This window comes from Sinohyriopsis cumingii, chromosome 18 (assembly GCF_028554795.1).
Source record: "Sinohyriopsis cumingii isolate HCF-2022 chromosome 18, ASM2855479v2, whole genome shotgun sequence".
NCBI classification, from domain to species: domain Eukaryota; kingdom Metazoa; phylum Mollusca; class Bivalvia; order Unionida; family Unionidae; genus Sinohyriopsis; species Sinohyriopsis cumingii.
In genome coordinates, this window is record NC_142978.1 from 43,465,926 (window position 1) to 43,485,724 (window position 19,799).

General features: G+C 34.9%; 1 protein-coding gene across 1 annotated transcript in view; it reads right to left on the reverse strand.

The window, feature by feature from the left end:
• Positions 1-16,283, reverse strand: part of LOC149776508 (uncharacterized) — a 38,397-nt gene extending 22,114 nt beyond the window's left edge. The window contains exons 1-5 of the mRNA XM_089940949.1: positions 16,146-16,283; positions 12,165-12,428; positions 6,784-6,876; positions 5,684-5,883; positions 252-423 (exon numbers count right to left, since the gene is read on the reverse strand). Coding sequence (XP_089797075.1) covers positions 252-423; positions 5,684-5,883; positions 6,784-6,876; positions 12,165-12,428; positions 16,146-16,197 — 781 coding nt within the window. The 5' untranslated portion in view covers positions 16,198-16,283. The remainder of the gene's footprint in view (positions 1-251; positions 424-5,683; positions 5,884-6,783; positions 6,877-12,164; positions 12,429-16,145) is intronic.
• Positions 16,284-19,799: the final 3,516 nt, after the last annotated feature.

Genomic DNA, 19,799 nt, shown 5'->3' on the forward strand with positions numbered 1-19,799 from the left:
GCAGTATCTCATTGTTTCATTTGCCATACTCAAGGGCAGAAGGGTGCGGCTTTGTATCCTGACCAGATCGGGTTGTGTCGGACTCCGTAACGTGTCTCTGGATAATGCACATTATTGTAAATGCCTCTGCACGATATAACCTGTCACATGTTGATGAAAATTTAAGCACTAAACAATACATCATTTTTTTAGTTCTCACAGTTTCTTCTATTTCACAAGATAACATTTTTCAAAAAGGGAGATAATCATACCAGGCTGAACATCAAGTCTAATGCCGGCAGATCGAAGCTGGAAACGGTTACCAGGGAGTTGGGCTTCGCATATGACGTCTACAACAGACTTGTTTGCGTGACCCGCCAGAGAGACATTCTTTATGACCATGGCCTCATATGCTCTCCTGAAACCTACCAACCTTGATGATACCTAATACAATAAATCAGGATTAGTTGGAAGATCTTAAATATTCAAGATGCTGGAATATTTAAAAAACAGAAATGTAAATAAATATTCGGCTGCCATTATATTTCAAATAACATGTCTCCTCGATTAGCAAGAAATATAAGAAACATATCATCTGTCTTTGAGACGAGCTGTGGATACATATGACATACTTCCACGATCCCATGTCACCTACCAGGTAAGAATGTGACGATATTATAATTCAAATCTGCATAAATTGGATGAATGTATTGAAACAGATCATAAAGAAGAATACAATAATCAAGGCGTCCTCGTTGTTTGCCACATAGTGTCATATAGGGACAGCAGTGGTATAATCTGAAATATGAGTATGGCATAACAAAACTCTTATGAATTTGGAGAAGAGTTATTACATATTAGGAAGGAAGAGAAAAGAAAAGAAAGAAATAGAATCAAGATGATGCAATTTCTTTACCCCAAGGCTTCATTCAAGTACATTACCCAGGGGACAAGTACGGTATAGGACGAAAATAAGTTTGGAATTGATAAATATTTCAAGTACTTTTTGAGCTGCATTATTGTTTTTTAAAACCACAATATTTGAAATGAAACAGTTTAAGTAAAATGTATCCTGAATAGTGATCTCCATGACAAAGCCTAAGAACTTTACACGGGAGTAGGAGAGCTAATGGCAAGAATATACATGTGTAGTGAAACTATATTTTTAGCACGCAACGATTTGTATAAGTGCTTATGATTGTCAATTACAAAATTCTTTGAATAAATTACGAACTTATTTTGAAAATAGAAATTATCCTACATACATAATTGATTCTGCACTGAACAAAGCCCGTAATCTTACTCAACATGAGGCTTTAAACACAGCAGAATGTAAAATAGAGAGAGATGTAATTCCTTTCACAATACAATATAATCCTTCATTACCTAATATAGGTCGTATAATTAATAAATATTATAGTCTCCTAAATTTATCCAATAAAACTAGCGTCAAATCACTTTTCAAAATGAAACCAATTCTCGCTTATAGAAGACCCAAGAATCTGCAAGACGTTTTAAACAGAACTAAACAAACAGAAAATAAAAAATACACTTTTCGTCATCTAAATGTAACAGACACCAGTGCTCTCAATGTGCAAACATAAGAGAAAGTACTTCAAACAGTAGTGCTAATACAAAAGAGGTATTTTCTCTACTCGATAACACTAACTGCAATACAAAAGAGGTATTTTCTCTACTCGATAACACTAACTGCAATACAAAAGAGGTATTTTCTCTACTCGATAACACTAACTGCATATCAACTGATGTGATTTATTTAATAACCTGTAAAAAATGTAGCATGCAATATATTGGACAAACACTACAACAAGTTTCTAAGAGAATGAATAATCATCGCTTTCATATAAAAAATTACAGAGATCTTCAATTTTCCTCTAATGTTTCAACACACTTTAACACCAATAATCACTCTCTACTTGATTTTTCTTTCATGCCAATAAATACTGTGCATGGTGACATGAATAGACTCATAAAAGAAACGAGTATGAATGTATGTGGAGATATTATATTCCAAGCCTGAAGTGAATTTTGGAATTGGATAACTGGAAAAATATATCTGATGTATAAAACAAATAATAAATTAAAGCCTCAAGGAAAATGTGCCCTTAATACAATTATGTACCTCATAGCCTCACTCGGAATCAAACCAAAGGGGAAGGAGTGATGCTACGAGAAAGGAAGCATGTGATATCATGTTCTAAATATTAAATGTATCGGGTAATGGGTTTTGGAAAAAAACAAGAGATACAATTTGTTGAAAAAAAGATTGAGCCAACTATGTCCTTTACACCATTTCTCCTCTCTTCTCCAGCACAACTAGTACTGAGATCAGGAGATATAACATGATATTATAATCCGAAGTGAATAGAATAAGGAATTTTCCAAAATATTACTTATATAAAGCGCAACCAATAACAGTGGTATAGTTCTTGGCTTATTGTTACCACCCATGGTCGGTACTGGGTAAAGGGAGCATGCTATTATGTGATCACACATATGAAGCAAATTAAAATGTTACCTGTAATGAAATAAACTTGAACCTAAATAGGTCCCCATTTACAATTTTTACACAATGATCCGCCAAGAAACTGAACTCATCGTGAGCATGAGTGGTACAGAGAGCAGTGGAATGTGTGACAATTTTATATGCCAAGATATGAAGTAAGTATTGTTAGGGGTTGCCGAGATAGAAGTGCTAAGGAAAACAAAGGATTTTAACAAAAGCTGAAAACAGACGCATCCCAACACCAACGAAAAACCTAAATGACTAATATATAAATCAATCGTGGAATTTTAGTAACGAGAGAGAGAGAGAGATATTAAATCCGTTTTGAGAACAAACAAATTACAAAATATGTCACACTAGGTGACCCTAATTGACTTTATTGAGAACAAAGCTGGTTTTATGCACACAAAAAAGAACATATCAAATACTTTTTAAGAAGATACTGTTTACCTAGGAGAAATAAAAATTAAGTTCCAAGTCCTGGTTTCAGGAAAAATGTGTCCCCATTGCAAATCGTCTTGCCAGTGATACTTCAGAAAATATCAATAATTTTTTGAGAAGTATAAATACATGGACGCAAACTTGAAACCTAACAACATTTTATTCTGAAAATAGCTTTGAGGAACTTCTCAAATTAGATGAAATCCTCAAAATGAAATCCTCAAATTAGATGAAATCCTCAAAATTTATTCAGATTAAGAAAATCATAAGATCTTATGAATGTTTTTAAAATTCATCGTAACCATGGTAAAGCTGTCAAAAACATTAATATGAGCAAAGAAGTTTGAGATACTGAATGAAAGTGAAGCCAAGACATAATATGAAGAACAATCCCCCATGATGGCGCTCTACAGTTCCGTATGTTGCACTGGTTAGATGTTTTTTTAGAAAAAATATTTTTTTAATGTTTTGCTGACTGTTTTTACTGGCTGGTTTTAAAGACCTCGTATATCTTAGATGTTGTTAAATGACCTTTGAATTCCATTTATATTGGTGTATGACTGATGCGTGTATAAAGCTGGCAGCAGCTTGACGTTACTTCAGATGTTATCTATCAAAATACTGCAAGTTCCACTTGGTGATTTTCATTTCCTGGACATCAAAGGTAAATTGTAAAAAAATAAGACAACAATTTTTTCATACTTTTATATATCTTGTAACTCATTCATTGAAATTTCAGAAGCTGACATTGTCTAATGTGGCAAAATTATTATTTTTCTAATTTAATAACTGCTAATGATTGTGTCTTTTATAGCTCATGGGGTTAGCCATTTTGGTCAACTATGAACTTAGATCATATACAATTTCTATAAGTACAATATCCAAAAAAATTTCAGTCACTGTAAATGAAAGTTACATAGGGATAAGCAAACATTTTCTCTAATGTGCATGTTGCAAATGCAAACAACTTCATCTTATACCTGTCACTCTCTCTCAAAAGTACATATCTATAGAGAGCAACCTTAGTGGTAACTCGTTTCCTTCCCTTGATAACGCAAGTTGGAATGCAATGCGCATGCCAACTTATATTTCCTATACAATTTTATATACACATTTGTAATATAGACAATACTTCCGAAGAACATTTACTTCTGTAAAAGGCTACAAGGATGAACATAAACATTGTTTTATTGTCAAGAAATACGCTAATGTATATTTTATATTTATAGAAAGAAAACGTTTTTATTTGAGAATAATAGAACGTATTTTTCAAATTGACAGCCAAAGGAACATAAATAACTAATAAGCGAACCAGTACCAGATGATTGTTTATTTGCCTAGTTTAGCATCAATGTAAATATATTATGGCAATGTAGTTTCTTGAAATTGAACCATTGAAAATGGTTGACTACACTACTCTACATTTAACTGGGATACAAGCTGGTTTACTTTATAATACAATAATACATACTATCATAAAAAGAATAAAGCAGAAAGTATATTTGTAATCAATTCTAACAGATGTAGAACTGTTTTTGTATTACATTATGGTTATAAACTGCCAATGGAACAAAGAAATTAATTTGAGTTAGTTTCCAAACCTTCATTCAAACTTGACAAAGTCCAAGCAACTTTAAAGCTGTTTGAAACAACCACTTTAAATGAACGGGAGAGCACTTGTGCAAATGTTATGACACATAAAGTAATGCTTCTGTATCAAAGTCATACGGAACACTGACGCTGCAGGTGAGCAACTTGAATTTTAGAATTACTCTTTTGACGGTCAAAAACAAAAATGACTGCGAATGTTTTGTCGACTTTTTATGACACTTTGATAAATGAAAAAAACATGTTTTCATCGTGTGATAGATAATTATATATTTTACCTGCTTGTATTTACAAAGCTTAAATCAAGGTACTACAGCAGTTAGAATTAATTACAATGTCTGATGTTTTTATTTCTAATAAAACGTTCAAAGTTTAGAACTGGAAATTCAGAACAATCAGTCTATAGCATGTATTAAGGTCATACATTTGTCGAGTTGGAATTTGTTTTTATCAACCTATAAAAAGACATTACTTTGGATATTCATGTTAGTTTGGAGAACAGCAGAAACTTAATCATGGCTGTCTTTTTGGGGTTACGTGATTTGCTTATTGTTTCTTCTCCTATCTATAGATTGTTTGCACAAAATACGCTTAAATCTGTAAAACCTATTTAATTTGGGGCATTTTTGTAAATATGGTCAAGAAGCATGAAACAGAGGTGTAGTTTTATCACACACATATATATATATATATATATATATATATATATATATATATATATATATATATATATATATATATATATATATATATAGTGAACGTGTATTCTGTGATAAGGTACCATAGTGCTGCAGCTCTAAACAATATAAATTGACAAGAGTAAATATGTTCAAAAACTGAGTCATGTTATTTCAGATTGTTATTATTATTATTATTATTATTTAAGTATGCTTTATTGTGAAAAATGAGACGATATTGGTTGATAAAACCAGTCTAAGCTAATACCGGTTTGCTTTGTCAGAAAATATTTCCACGTCAATAACCCTTCTTTCAACTAACGTCAAATGTATTAGAATTATCGTGTAAATCGTGTAAATCAATTCATATGGTTAAGTCGACCTGAATTATATTCTAATATCATTCCAAAGTAAGTATAAGTCTCAAATTATAGATTGGTGAATCTCTTACGTTGGGCTGGACGGGCAGAATAATTCCATCAACTCTCAATTTGACAACAGGTTCCGGATTGCTGCCATTCACTACGCATGTTACAAGACACGATCTTACTTCCGTCTCATAGATACTAGGTTCCTTTGGCTGAAGAGTGCGAGTGGACGTTAAAGTTTGGTTGGCTATGCGTACCTCCAATGTCACAGTTTCTATGTCATCTGAAGAAAGGATAAAAACAGAGAAACAACTTCAGCAAACTCATATATACATTGTCGCTGCAGATATATACAAAGTAAATCTATTAACATACACACCGAATGCACCAAATATGAATGCCTAAATTATCATAAGGATACACATGCATGCATTCATACATACACAGCTACATTTAGACAGACATGCGTACAAGTATAATCATAAATATGTCCAAATATACTACGACGGAATTACATAGAAAAGTTCAAACTTGGAATATTTTTCAAGTAGGTCAGTTAAGTGTCACATTTTACAGTATCAGCTTGTCATATAAAGGCTTTGTCTTATTTGTCCTGTAAATGCTTTGCACGTTCTTAGCGAGTTTGCAAGAGCAGGTTTTTTGGAATAAACAGTCGCAACGAATTTGGTAAACCCATGATAAATACCAAAAATAATATTGGCAGCGCGCACATATCTGAATATAGCGTATTCAGAAAGAGCGCAATGTCTTTTTTCTTCACGACTGATGACAACAATTAAAACTTGCCTTTATTCAAAACAAGTTAACGGTCATGGCACATGTTCATTGGTTGTAGTTGCTAAACCCACTAAACCTCATGGACGTACTGAATCTCCTTCCGGTTTTGACTAAGGTGAGTAAGAACAGTAAAACGACCGTCTATGCAACATGAAGCACATTTCAGTCGGTTTATTAACTGTAGCTATTTTCCGGAACAGACAATATCCTATGAACTGAAACAGTTTGTGTTTTCCGTCGGCACAGCTAAAACAAATACAATGCTTAGTTCAAAAAGATAGTATTCATAATTCTAAGTCGCATTTTAAAGACTGTAATATATTATTTCCCGTTGTTATCTTGTGGAAGGAAAGACACACAATTTCTCGTTTGCAGAAGTACTCACGTAATACGGTAAACGGAACCTCTTTTCTGGAGATGGCACTGTCGTTACTTGTGTGTTTACATTCAAAATGTCCATCATCTTTATCCATTACACCTACAACGAAAGCATTATGTGTCATTGTATTTCCGTAGATAGCTTTGATAAATGGAGTAAAACGCATCAAGAAACAAGATTCCGCTTCGATCTAATCCAGTAAAACTCTTTACCGCATGACATTAACATCCAAATGTAGTTCAAACGTTTTGTTTATTTTGGTTGCCAAATATTCAAAACTTGGATCATTTCAGTAATTGCAAGACCAATATCCTACATAGAATATAGAATAATAATTTGACGGGTACTCTTCGATTTACGATTGTTGTATTCAACCAAGACGTTAAGGGTTTTATCACACACGACCGCTGATGATACGCGTTGGTCAGCATTCAATTAGCAATAGTATTCGACGATTCAAATCTTGCCTAGAGCATCCAGTAGTTGTTCGAATGCGGCATAACGAGTACTCTTTTATAGTCGAATATAATACACCACGTACCGTCGTCGGTGGAATGCAATATAGTTATCTACAGTACCGTTGCATATGAAAATTGTCAAGCACGACCATTGATGTACATATATTTATTATCTCTGTAAAGGTTTTTCGGTATTTTTTTCCTTGAGTACAACGAAAAGTCATGAGTGTAATAGCCTCACACTGGGTTAATTTGGGGTGAGGGTCAGGGTTGGGGTTCATAATTGATTAGTGTGTGTGTGTGTGTGTGTTAGCATTGTGTAAGCAGATTATAAGGATGCCAATGGTGACGAAAGAGCCTCGATTTCTAGTCTCAAGAGTTTGGCACGGAAATGGCAAACATGGCTTTCCCCTAATCAACCTTGAGATCGAGGAAGCGTACCACCAAGAGTACAGAGAAACGTACAAAAGATTATATCGAGATATGGAGAAACAGATGATTATTATTATTATTATTATTATCAAGAGATGGGGACATATTCAGTACAACAGTAAATTTTTTGCCACACCAGCACACTTTCAAGAACCAGAAACGTATGGCTTAGCAACTCAGAGATCAGAAAACGCAGAGGGAAATGGCTCCAAGGAAGCACGTAGACCTCGGATACCTCTCGAAAGTTATTAAGATAATGAATCTAGGATTAGAGACTACCATGAGCTTTCTTTTCAACCTGAACAGCATAAACGTGACTTACTGAACTTTCTTCTGCACGATAATGACTCGTCAGGGAGACGTCCTAGATATGATATAGAGGGCAAAAGAGCAAGCAGTAAGAAATCAGACCATTATATGAACTATTTACTCGAAAAAGTGAACACTGCGCTTAACAACGCATTGGTGGAATTATAAAAGCAATGAAACACGATGGGTATTATTGTGGATCCTTCTGAAGTGGATATCTCTCCAAAGATTTGGCGATGCGACAACTGGGACAAACTGACGGTATATAAGGAGAAATAGCAATCATATTTCCCCACGAAAAGAGCATGAGAGTTGTACAAGTTTCTAGTAATAGCAATTCCCTTGATCGTATGATTGAACAGAAAATTTAGTCAACAGTTGTAAAATAATGGGGCAAGAGGCGCCATTGTGGTTCTCAGCCTTCAATTTCGTCAAATCAATATTGATGTTGTTGTTGTGTTATTATTGTTGCGGAGGTTTACTGCCATTTTTCAGCACATGCTAGACCATATATGGTGGCCAGTACAACTGGTGGAATAACAACCCAGGAAACCATCGGTATGAACAACCTACCCACGGGAAGCTACTTGATAGCATTCTCATCTACCCATATTAGCCGAATCGAACATAAGCGGACAGCGGTGATATGGCAGTGATCGGTAACGATAAGCGCTTTAGACCACTCGGCCACCTGGGGAACCCGGTCTCGTATATCAATTAAGACAGTAACTCATCAGGGATATTTAGTCTAGATGAAAGAGACTCGTATTTTGTATTAGAGGGGACAAAACAATTGCATAATAAATCTGTCTTAGTATATGCACCTATTGAAGATATTCATACAGGTATCTCTATCGTGTTTTTTTTTTTCCTTGTACCAAAGAAATCATGGAAAATTAGACTAGGCATAAATCTGAAACCACTAAACATGTATATTCTGTAGGAAAGAAAAGAAATTGCCGCTAAATGAACACATTAACCACATTAGCTTCCAGAAAACAAATAGCTCGAAACGAACACATTAACCATGTCAGCTTCCAGAAACCAAAAAGACTGAATTTCTTTTTTATATGAGCTACACATAACTTCGTGTTTGAATGTTTGCAAAATATCGTTTTATCTGGGGTTTTGAACAGATGATTCTACATTTCAGGATTACATATGCGCCATAGGTCTTCACCGTGGTAATGTCAACCGTTGTAGTTCATCTAACAGCACAAAACATTTTACTCATGATATATCTGTAAGAGTGTTTGGCAACTAAAGCTTTGTTTCAACAAGAGCGAGAAGAGTCTATTGGTTTGGCTGGGGTTTATCACAAAGACTTTGAAAGAAAGAAAGATTCAAGGTGATTCCAAATCTGTTCATATATTATCCGAACAGTTCTTTTCTTTCGAAGACACAAATAGTGACTCCAACTTCAGACAAAAGATAGTTTTTTTTTCAGCCAACAAAGAATATACTGGAGGGTCATTCAGCAATTCAGGATTTTATTCATTTCCTGGGTTAATCTCCAGAACTCACTTCTACATGCGACCAATTCAATTATATCTAACTCTGTTACTAAAACCATCATATAAGAATATATAATCCACATTACTTAGCATCTAAAATCTCATTTGCATTTGTAATCATATTCAGCAATCATTACGAATGGCTACATCATTTCAAATATCAACATCAACAACGACAGATAATTCAAAGTAAGATAAAACATGTTATCGGATGATTCACCTCCATAAAAATATCTACAAAACGGGCATATGAGATTTCTCAAAAGAAGTGAGTATACTTGGCAGAGAAGCAGTTCTAAAACATGTACAAAGGTAAATAGTGATGTCCTCGTGCGACAATTTCACAGTTGTCCAGTAAATAGAACAACAGGAAGACAACTCCACTGGTGTCCAGTAAATCAACAATAGGGAGGCAACTCCACTGTTTTCCAGAATATCAAACGACGGGCGGGGTGGGTGTGTTATGGAACTCCCTTAGTATAGCAACAAAACAGGTAGTCAACTTCACTGTTTGTTTAGTATATTAACAATCAGGGAGGTACTCCATTGTTGTCCAGTATATCAACAATCAGAACGCTACCCTGGTACAACTGCTTTCCAACGAAAGAAGTTACGGAATCTGGTAATAGAACACAGTAGTATAATGAACAATACTGCATAATGGCAAACCGTTTTAACAGGAATTGGCTATCAAAGTGAACTCAGTTATCCAACATTAAATCTATTTCTCTCAGTTGTAAATCGACAGATCCTTTTGCTTATGGTATGCATACTTCGACGCGGAAACTCTCAACAAACCGATACTCACGCTGGAATACATGTTTACATACGATTATCCCCCGACGTCCCTAATTCTTAAAGTCAATCCGTAATCAGAGGGACTTGGTTCCTGTTTATAGTCTCGAAGCTATTGAAAGTCTCTCATTATAATCATGCATACACATACCTGTCACGAAAAGACGGCTTCAGATACGTAGCTAAAATTGACCCATGGATTAATTCTTGCACGATGGGACTAGCTCAAGTTTTTCATCGCCATTAAAACTTTCAGGTTTAATGCCGTGGCATATCAAGGAAATATGGACCCTTTCCCTCCCCCAAACTAAAATTCTGGGGCCCCTAACAAGAAAATATTATTTGATTGGTAATGGAATCCCTCCATGGGACCTGCAAACCCCCCCCCCCCTTTCGGCAGTAAATGTAATTGCTTCACTATTATCTTGTCTAGCGTTCGTAGCAGTCGGTTGATGATGATCTAGGGTTTAACGCCATTTTTCAGCACAAGATAGGCTATACATGGCGGCCAGTATAACTGGTGGAGGAAGAACCCTGGAAAACCCAGGGAAGAACCACCGACCCACGAGAAGCTACTGGCAGGCTTTCCCACGTACCCACGCTAGCCGAGCCTTGGACTCGAACCCATGCAGACAGAGGTGAGATGGCAGTGATCCGGAACGGTGAGCGCTTTAGACCACTCGGCCACTCGGGGCCCCCGTAGCAGTCGGAAGTCCAGTATTAACATTACATTGTTAATACAGAACACAATTCATATTCTCAAGCCGTTCGAGGTATACTATGTCAAGTTGCAATGGTTAGTTTCTATTTAAGATTGATACGTTTGTTTGACATTACGGGGAATTCCAGAATTTGTTTAATTATTCGTGAGGTCACATGTGCTACCGTATTTGTTGATATGACGTCGCCTTCAGTGAATTATCACCAGAGTTACCCTCTCTGAGTGAAGGCGAGAGATAATGACAGCTTAGATAATTCTGGGAAAGATACAATTTGTTCCTACCGTAATGTCGCAACTTCAACTTCTCTCTTAACCTTCGCTACAAGATGAACTTGGATTGCGCGTCACTTTACGATACTCGCCACCTTCTGTACCTGAAGGTTAAAACTTCACCTAATTCACCGCCCCGACTTAAGCAACTCACGTCCTTTACCTCTCTGCCTTAAGTTTTAAGTGATATAAATCATTTCAAATATATTATTTAATCCACTCACAGAGAGAGAGAGAGAGAGAGAGAGAGAGAGATAAAGTGCAATTTTTTCTGATGCTCTCTTTCACATACCTCTCTCGCCCCGAAGGAATCGAACACATTGGTATCCCCTGATTATCTGGTTTCATACAAATCCTATATAAACTCATAGCTGCTTATGTATATGTAATGGTACCGAAATTCCTTAGTTACTGTAATTAACAAATAAATAATGCCAGTGTTTATTCTACACTGTCTTGTATGACTCTTTCTAACCAAAGGCTAGACATGAGCACCCGAAAATCTTACAATGCGGATGCATCGTTATAGGCATAACGAATGAAATAAACCTGGGTAATTCCTCGCAAGTTTAAATTATACGAACTACCAACCCTTTACTATAAGAATATTCCTACATTTACCCTGTGCAATTTCTTTATTTTTTAACACTTGGGAACAAATGTCTGGTTTTTGCCACCTATGAAAAAAACGACAACATCATCAGTGGAATGATAACATTTTTCTGAGGTAAAGGTAAATGAAGACGATGATCCATAGATACGTTTTATGAGCTGTAAGGATAACACCTTCACAAACCCAAAATTTGAGATCACCTTCATCAACGTTCCCATTCAACTGTGGTTTACAAATATCTAATTTTATCATAATTATTTAATAAAATAACTTACCCAAAATACCCACTTGAAATGAATAGTCCGTAGCACTGCCATTTGCATTTCCATGACGGAAAAAGAATCTAGTATCATTTACAGTGAGAAAGAACGCTACTGATATTTGGCGTAAACGTCCGGAACTGGAAACGTGACTCCAAATTACTGGATGGCTGATAATATAAGGCAAATCTTGTGTATTGACACGGCAGTCAAGGGTCACATTTTCCAGGAGCATCGCTTGAACCATCGAAGGCTCAGTCGTAATGTTAGAGCTCTGACCTGTCAAAAAATGATACATATGAATAGAGAAAGCTAAGTCTACCTGGAATACCACTCATGTGTAATTTGCAGCAATGGCTTGAAATAGAATTGTTCTCATCTCTCAGGAATTCCCAGGAAGACATTGACATTAAAGAAAAAACTGTGTTCAAGCATTTCTGGTATGTAACCTAAAATACTCGAGTTCATGGACATAGTTCAAAGAAGAAGTTCATTGTTTTTTTATTTAAGTCCATTGGCCTATGTGCAAGATAGTGAAGAAATATATAACTGGGGTAGAAGCACATGACTATTTTTACGTCTAAATCCACTGACCCTAGTTCAGAATTGTAGAATAAAGAATATATATATATATATATATATATATATATATATATATATATATATATATATATATATATATATATATATATGTGTGTGTGTGTGTGTGTGTGTGTGTGTGTGTGTGTGTGTGTGTAATTTGCATATGTCGTATCCTTACCATTGAGGCAGAATATATCAAATGTGCTGTTTTGTTTTTATTACTTCATCTGATTTGTTATAATGTAAATTAAGTTGCAAACTATTACATAAGATGTGTGTTCATAAACGTAACTAGGAATAAAATTAATCTTAATTCGGAGTAGTTATGCCATTTTGTTTATAAAAATGGAATTCATCTCCAATTAGCCCGCTGTCGCGTGCTTTATCGAAATTTCTTGTCTGCCTGTAGCTACATGATTTGCTAGTTCTCCTAAATTTAACGATGACGATCTTATTTGGTTGTTTGCAGCAATATATCTATTTTTTCACATTCTGTGAGAATTTATTGTTCCAACTAAGACATAAAAAGAATGTTAGTACGATCAACCCCTCCTCCGTCATATAGTTAGTGATGCAAATGGTAACTTACCACGTATATTCAGATCGAAGCAGGGAGTTTCACATTTTCCAATGCAGTTTAGTACCTATATGAGTTCGCCAACAAAATCTTCCTACGTTTTTTGGTCATGTTTGTCCATGGACACTGCATTATTCGTCAATTACATAATGCATGTTCGAAATGAAACGAGTACAATAAACATATCATCGTGCAGACCTTTGCAAGCTGATGATCGAAATTATTGGACGAGATTAATAAATTTCATTTGAAATTAGCATTTTTGTAAGATTCTTTTTATTATATGACGATAAACCCCTGTGTTGTAAAGGACATTTACATGTCTCTGTTATTACGCCTTTGCGTTATTTGACACCCAAATATCATTAATGACGTCATAAATTGTTATTATCAGTGCTCTAAAAATTACAAATTGTGGCATGGGTATTTTAACCTAAGTAGACATGTGATACAAGAATGAAAGAGCGAATTAGATCTGACCGTGTAAGAAGTGAAATAAAAAAAAAAAAAAAAAAAAAAAAAAAACAATAAGAAAGAACCTGAAATATATGTGTGTATGTATATGTAATGACCTTTGACTTATTGCACAAGGACGTAATTCTTGTGTCTCCTATTCTGTAGCTTGTGAGTAAAGCGTTGCTACTTTTGAATGAAAAATCAAAATAAATCAAAACAAAACAAAGACAACAGCAAACAAACACAAGAAATAAAATAAAAAACCAGGAGCGACTAGATAGCGTTTGTAAACCATACTGCAGCGCCAACTTAATTTTTTCCTGCCCCATAATCAGTAGGGAACCTCGATTAATCAGTTGGTAGGGCGCAGGAATTGTAATCCATTATCGCGGGTTCGAGTCCCTCCCAGTACGTCCTGTGTACATGCGAAGGTCATTAACTCCCATTTTTTTCCGCATGTCAAAGCCAATAGTGTGTTAAAAGTGCCGTTATATCCAACGAACCAATCTAAATCAGTAACCCTAGAAGCTAGTCCGTGAGATTATAAATAGACTAGCGATCAATGTCCTGTATCTGAATCCATCGCATCATATGCCCAATAATGACGTTGTTTTGATAAGGGGTTGTACTTGTCAGCCCTCGAGAAAAAACAATGGAGTCTCATTTAAAACCTATTTCATATGTGTTGATGCATGGGTTTATTGTTCATGCATACCAGTTCCCAGACATGTAAACTATTAATAAAGGAACTGTTGTTATGTATATTTAATTAAATTCAATTGTTTGTAGGTTTTAAAATCTTTATTTTTATTTCATTGCATCATCAGTAATGGAATTTTGTTTACTGGAATTTGATACTTTCCAGAAATTAGTTTGACCTGACTGTTTAGTCGATAACACCTAAATATAGAACTTTGTATCTTTTTGCTGGCCTAGTTCTTGACCTTGAATGACCAACCAACTTCTTTTTTTAATTTAATTTTATCGTGGGATACATAGAGTGAGATTGAGACTGTATTGGAATACGTGACCTTAGACATGTAAATCGCTTCTAAACCGGTTCTGGAAGGTGATCACGTGACCCTAATATGGTTATCTATTTTGCGTCCTACTTGATTGTATAACCATGGTCTATAAAGAAATTAGTCAGCTGGGCGTTTACACTGGAAAGTGTTTGTTTCCGACCAGTTTTGAGTTGAAATTTACTTTTTGGAATTATTATTCTTTTCCTGGATGTGTTTCAGTGCTCATACAAAATTCTTGAACAAAGACATTTTTTTGAAATTTTATTTGGAAATTCAAACACCGGTATATTGTTTGTGAGTCAAGAAAGAACTGTAAACATATCTGTACTATAACGGCTACATTATACGTCATTACCTTCCATTTTGGAATTTTCGTCGAACTCGAACTTGAACTCATTAGAACATTTCGTTTCTAGGACTTCTAAAATCTGCTTCGTGGATTTTTCTTGGACTATTTCTGGATTTAATTTCTTAAAACAGTAGGTTCTTTTTTATTTTTACATTGGGAAATAATTTTTTTTTTTAATTTTCAAAGCTTGTTGTTTTCACTCTGTTTTTGTTACTGTTTATTAGGGCCTTTTCACGTAACAGAAGACTGTTATATCGTTTACGTACAATCCCATCCCACTAGCCCAACACCATGTGATGGATAATAAAGTCCACAACTATCGTGCACATCTACAAACAAGCATCAATGATATCCAAAATTTTAATGTCCATCATCTTAAACGGTGTAAGAGGAACTGTGTTTCATTAAAAACGCATGCACGCAAGGTACGAAGAGCAGATTGTTTTTTAGTTCCACTATTTGTTCACAAGCATAGGGATCAACAATGCCCTTAAACACAAAATCTTGAGGCAAACAGGGCTATGGGTATAGTTCACGAAACAACTATCTATCGGGAAAAAGGATTTGTGACGAAGCTAAGTAGTTAAATTTAACTGTTTCTAATCTCTGTGACAAGCATTGCTTTTCGTAAACCAGCATAAAATTCATTGAACCACAAATAAGTTTGAACATAACGTATTGGATAGAGCTGTGTGACTGTCTGTCTGTTTATCTGTCTCTGTCTGTCTGTCCGTCTCTCTCTCTCTCTCTCTTGTAAGGACATTAGATGGACCAAGGTCCTAAATCCAACATTCTAGTAAGAAACTAGAAAAATTGAAAGGTTAGGTTGGTGGCTAAGATAATATTAATTCCACAAACATTTCATCGCTTTAATTACTTAGATAGGCACTATTAACACCTTGTGAACATGAATTATATCTGCTGAATTAAGGTAAGAGGTATTATTTAGAAATCCATGACATTTAACAAAGTATGTTGTAAAACTGTGATAAAAAAGTTCTACTCACCAAATTTTGAAAAGGTCATCAGAAAGAGTAAAAAAGAAAACACGACTGCCATTTTGCGAGTACGAGTACTTCTGAGTGAGACTGAAGTAGTTATCAATGGTTTGTAATAGTTGTATAGCTGCTCCTGAGTTAAACCGGATATCAGTATCCTTCACCTTCACTTAATACATCGCACCGACTTGAGCAACTCATGTCCTATACCATTTTTATATAATTTTATTTTCTTCTAGATAAATTATCGGTATTTGATTAGTTAGAATGTGATATATACAGTTCTCACGGAGTGTGCAGAATTTTGGACGGAGTGTATGAAAATCACGTGAGAGTGACAACATTTTAAACATAAGGAAATTGGCCGCCTCCTTTCTATCGATCCAAGATTATATATCGTAACAGTACGTATAAGGGAAGTAACTCTAGGAAATATGGCTTGCCTTGTCATCATGGCCAAGAGATTTGTCTTCCAAACAGAAAAGGAAATTCTCATGAAAAAATCAAAAGTGTTCCTAAAATATCACCAAATCAAACAAAAATGCTGCTAATACACTGCGAAATTATTTATACTTGAAACAACAAAGCATAGATCTTGAAATATTTCATGATGCAGTATGGGCGGATATTGTAAGCCATTTCTACCTGGAAGTAATGGAGATGTGTGCCAAACATCATTACAAAGCTTTCGAGATATTTTAAACCCGCCGGTGAAAGCTAACACCGAACATTGTCCCAATATTGCAGAATAAGGTCTCTCAAAAATGAATGAGAACATAGATTTAAGTCCAAATAAAATGGCAGGATTAAACGGCAAATTTCTGTTTGAGATCAGGCAGTACTTTACAACAGGGGCGAAGACATCGTACATCGGACAAAAGTACATTTTCTATTCTTCACGATCCTTTAGCAGGGGGCTTAATAAGTAATCAAATCCGAAGGTGAACTGAACGAAACACATACAAAAAAAAATTGAAAAAGCGGGTATATAGATATAATTCCGGAATATCAAAAGTCAACATAATAACTAGCTAAAAATGTTTCGAGAAAAATATGTCCAGAGTGAACCCCAGCCATGACCGTTTGTGGCAGAGGCAATTCTTTTGATATGTTTCGTATCCGTTCCAGGAAAATGATGATTTTGGTATCCTAAATATCTGGTTGAGATGGATACATTTTTTACATTCATGGCAACACCTAATCACGGCTGTAATGTATCAGAAACCTACACAAGTACTCTATACATCGACAGGGTGTAACGACTCTGACGAAAAGCAGATTAATTCTAGCTCACATACTGTTTCGAAGGTGTTACAAGTCCGTCAGCTCCCAATCGATTAGGCACAAAGTTTCAGATGAGAAGAATTGTCTGATGGGACGAGTTAGTATATATGCAGTCTATGGGAAAATCTATTCTTTTTTATGTTTTCCTGTTCCAAACTGTACACAAACACTAATTAAAATTCTACGGCAATAAAAGGGACTTCTACCAAGAGTGTTGCATCTTTTCAAAGGGAGGAAGAAACTTATGATTATTTCGATTGTATAATTGGCATTGATTAGCTGTTCTGTGACTTTAATCAAACATATTATGTTGAAAATGTATCAAATGTCGCAAATTATCAAGCCTATGTTCAGTATAGAAATTACCTGATGTTGAACGGATGTATGATGGAATCGATGCATATAAGTTTTTAACAGAGATATGTTGGCAGTCAGAGCATGCATTTTTTTATATAATAAAGGTGAATTGTTTTTATTGATAAACTGACAATTTGTTATTATTTAATCGCATATTTTACTGGTCAGTATATATTGCACTTTTAAATTGCTTTAAAAGTTTAAAGCTGATCTTAATTAAAGTTTACTATTTAGTTAAAGACAAAGTCATTTTTTTAAAGTAACGACTATGTTGCGTTAGAAATAAAAACTCCAAGGCGTACTACATTCGTTATACTGTATTGTATTTTGTGGTGTCAATAGGCAGTGTAACTAACAGTATTGGTATATAGCAAAGAGTTTGTTTCTTAAGAAATGACTTTACAATTACAATGTAATCTACGCGAGAAGCAAACTGATTTTATTGGCTTTGAAGAATGCGAAGGATGTCGTTGAGATGCTGCATACATTTATTCCTTCCTTCCTGTTCTTTATTTGTATTCTCCGCCGCCTCTAACCCCACCCTCCGAGAGCAACATGAAGTATTATATGTAAGGAAATATTGTTAAACCATATTTTTTAATTATTCTTACGTAAATGTTTTGCATACAGTTTGATCACATTTTATTTACTGCGGGTGATATTCTGTGTATAGTTTGGTCCGTCTGTTTGTCATCTGGAACCCTTAATTTACGCATCGTCTTTTCAATTAGTACAGAAGCGATTTCTAGCGCAGTTGCTGTTGTTTTCCAATTAGTAGGTTGTTTTTATTTCGCTTTCAAGTAATCCATTTAGTCTGATTATAACGTTTTCAATGATACTGTCATAACACAAATCAAAATAAATGGTTATTGATCACACATTATTCATTAAGACAAAATAAAAACTATTTTAAAAAAATGTGCAATCTTCGGGTTAATTATAACGTTTGGAATTATACTGCTATGTTCTATAACTAAAACAAATCACAATAAAAGTGCTACTGACAGTTTATCAGTAATGAAAGAAAAAATAAAATTAGCGACTGCGCTGGAACTCGCACTTTTATACAAAACTGCTATACCGGAAATATGTCCTGTCTTCGGTTATAATTAACTCGTAAAGTGTAGACGGCAGGAGAACTTCTATGGTAGAGTGTTAACTAGAAATCCATGATACGAAGGTAAAATCGGGGAAGGAAATAGCACTGAAAGAATTAGACAAGTCTTTCTTTACCTCAGGCAATAATAAAGGGATCAGTTAACTTAAACAAATCATCAACATTTAACTTAAAGGGTTGCCCCATCTCAAATGCGAATATTTTATCAAACATACTATAGCTGATGATGAAACCAGTGTCTAACAAAGAGATATACAAGTTGTTTGTTCTTTTATTTTTAGGGATATAGTAGACTTTATAACACTTGCGATAGAACATTTTATGTTAGTGTAACAGTTAATTTTCTTAATTGAATCAATATTTGATTCATGTTTGAATAGGTTCAGGATTAGGTTCTGCAGGCTACACTATTTTAGTGTAAACTTTGCAAATATTAGTCCCTGGTAAGCAGGTTATGACAAGGCTCTAAAAACTCCATCTATTTGTCCAGTTATTGTTCCCTTTTACATCATATTCCAAATCTTCACTTTCGTCAACTAATCCTTTTCTATCCTCATTTGAAACTTTCTTATCTGATTTGGCCAAACTTTCCTACCATATGCTGTTCAATATGGTGGTGTTGATCACATGCTGCTATAATTGAATATGAAGGTTTTATAGCTCCTGATGCTTTCAATTATTCTAACTCTATAGGATATTTTTGTCAAGGGACTCGCTGAATTGCATATATAGCTTCTAATGTGAGGACAATAATGACACTGGTCAGGCGTAATAACTTGTCATGTATGTAAAAAGGGTCTCTACATGTTTCATATTGACACTGCGTAAATTTCGCTCAAAAGTAACAAACTTATCTTGCTGGAAGGCTAACTTTGTTACTAAATGGTGCAATTAGCCACAAATGA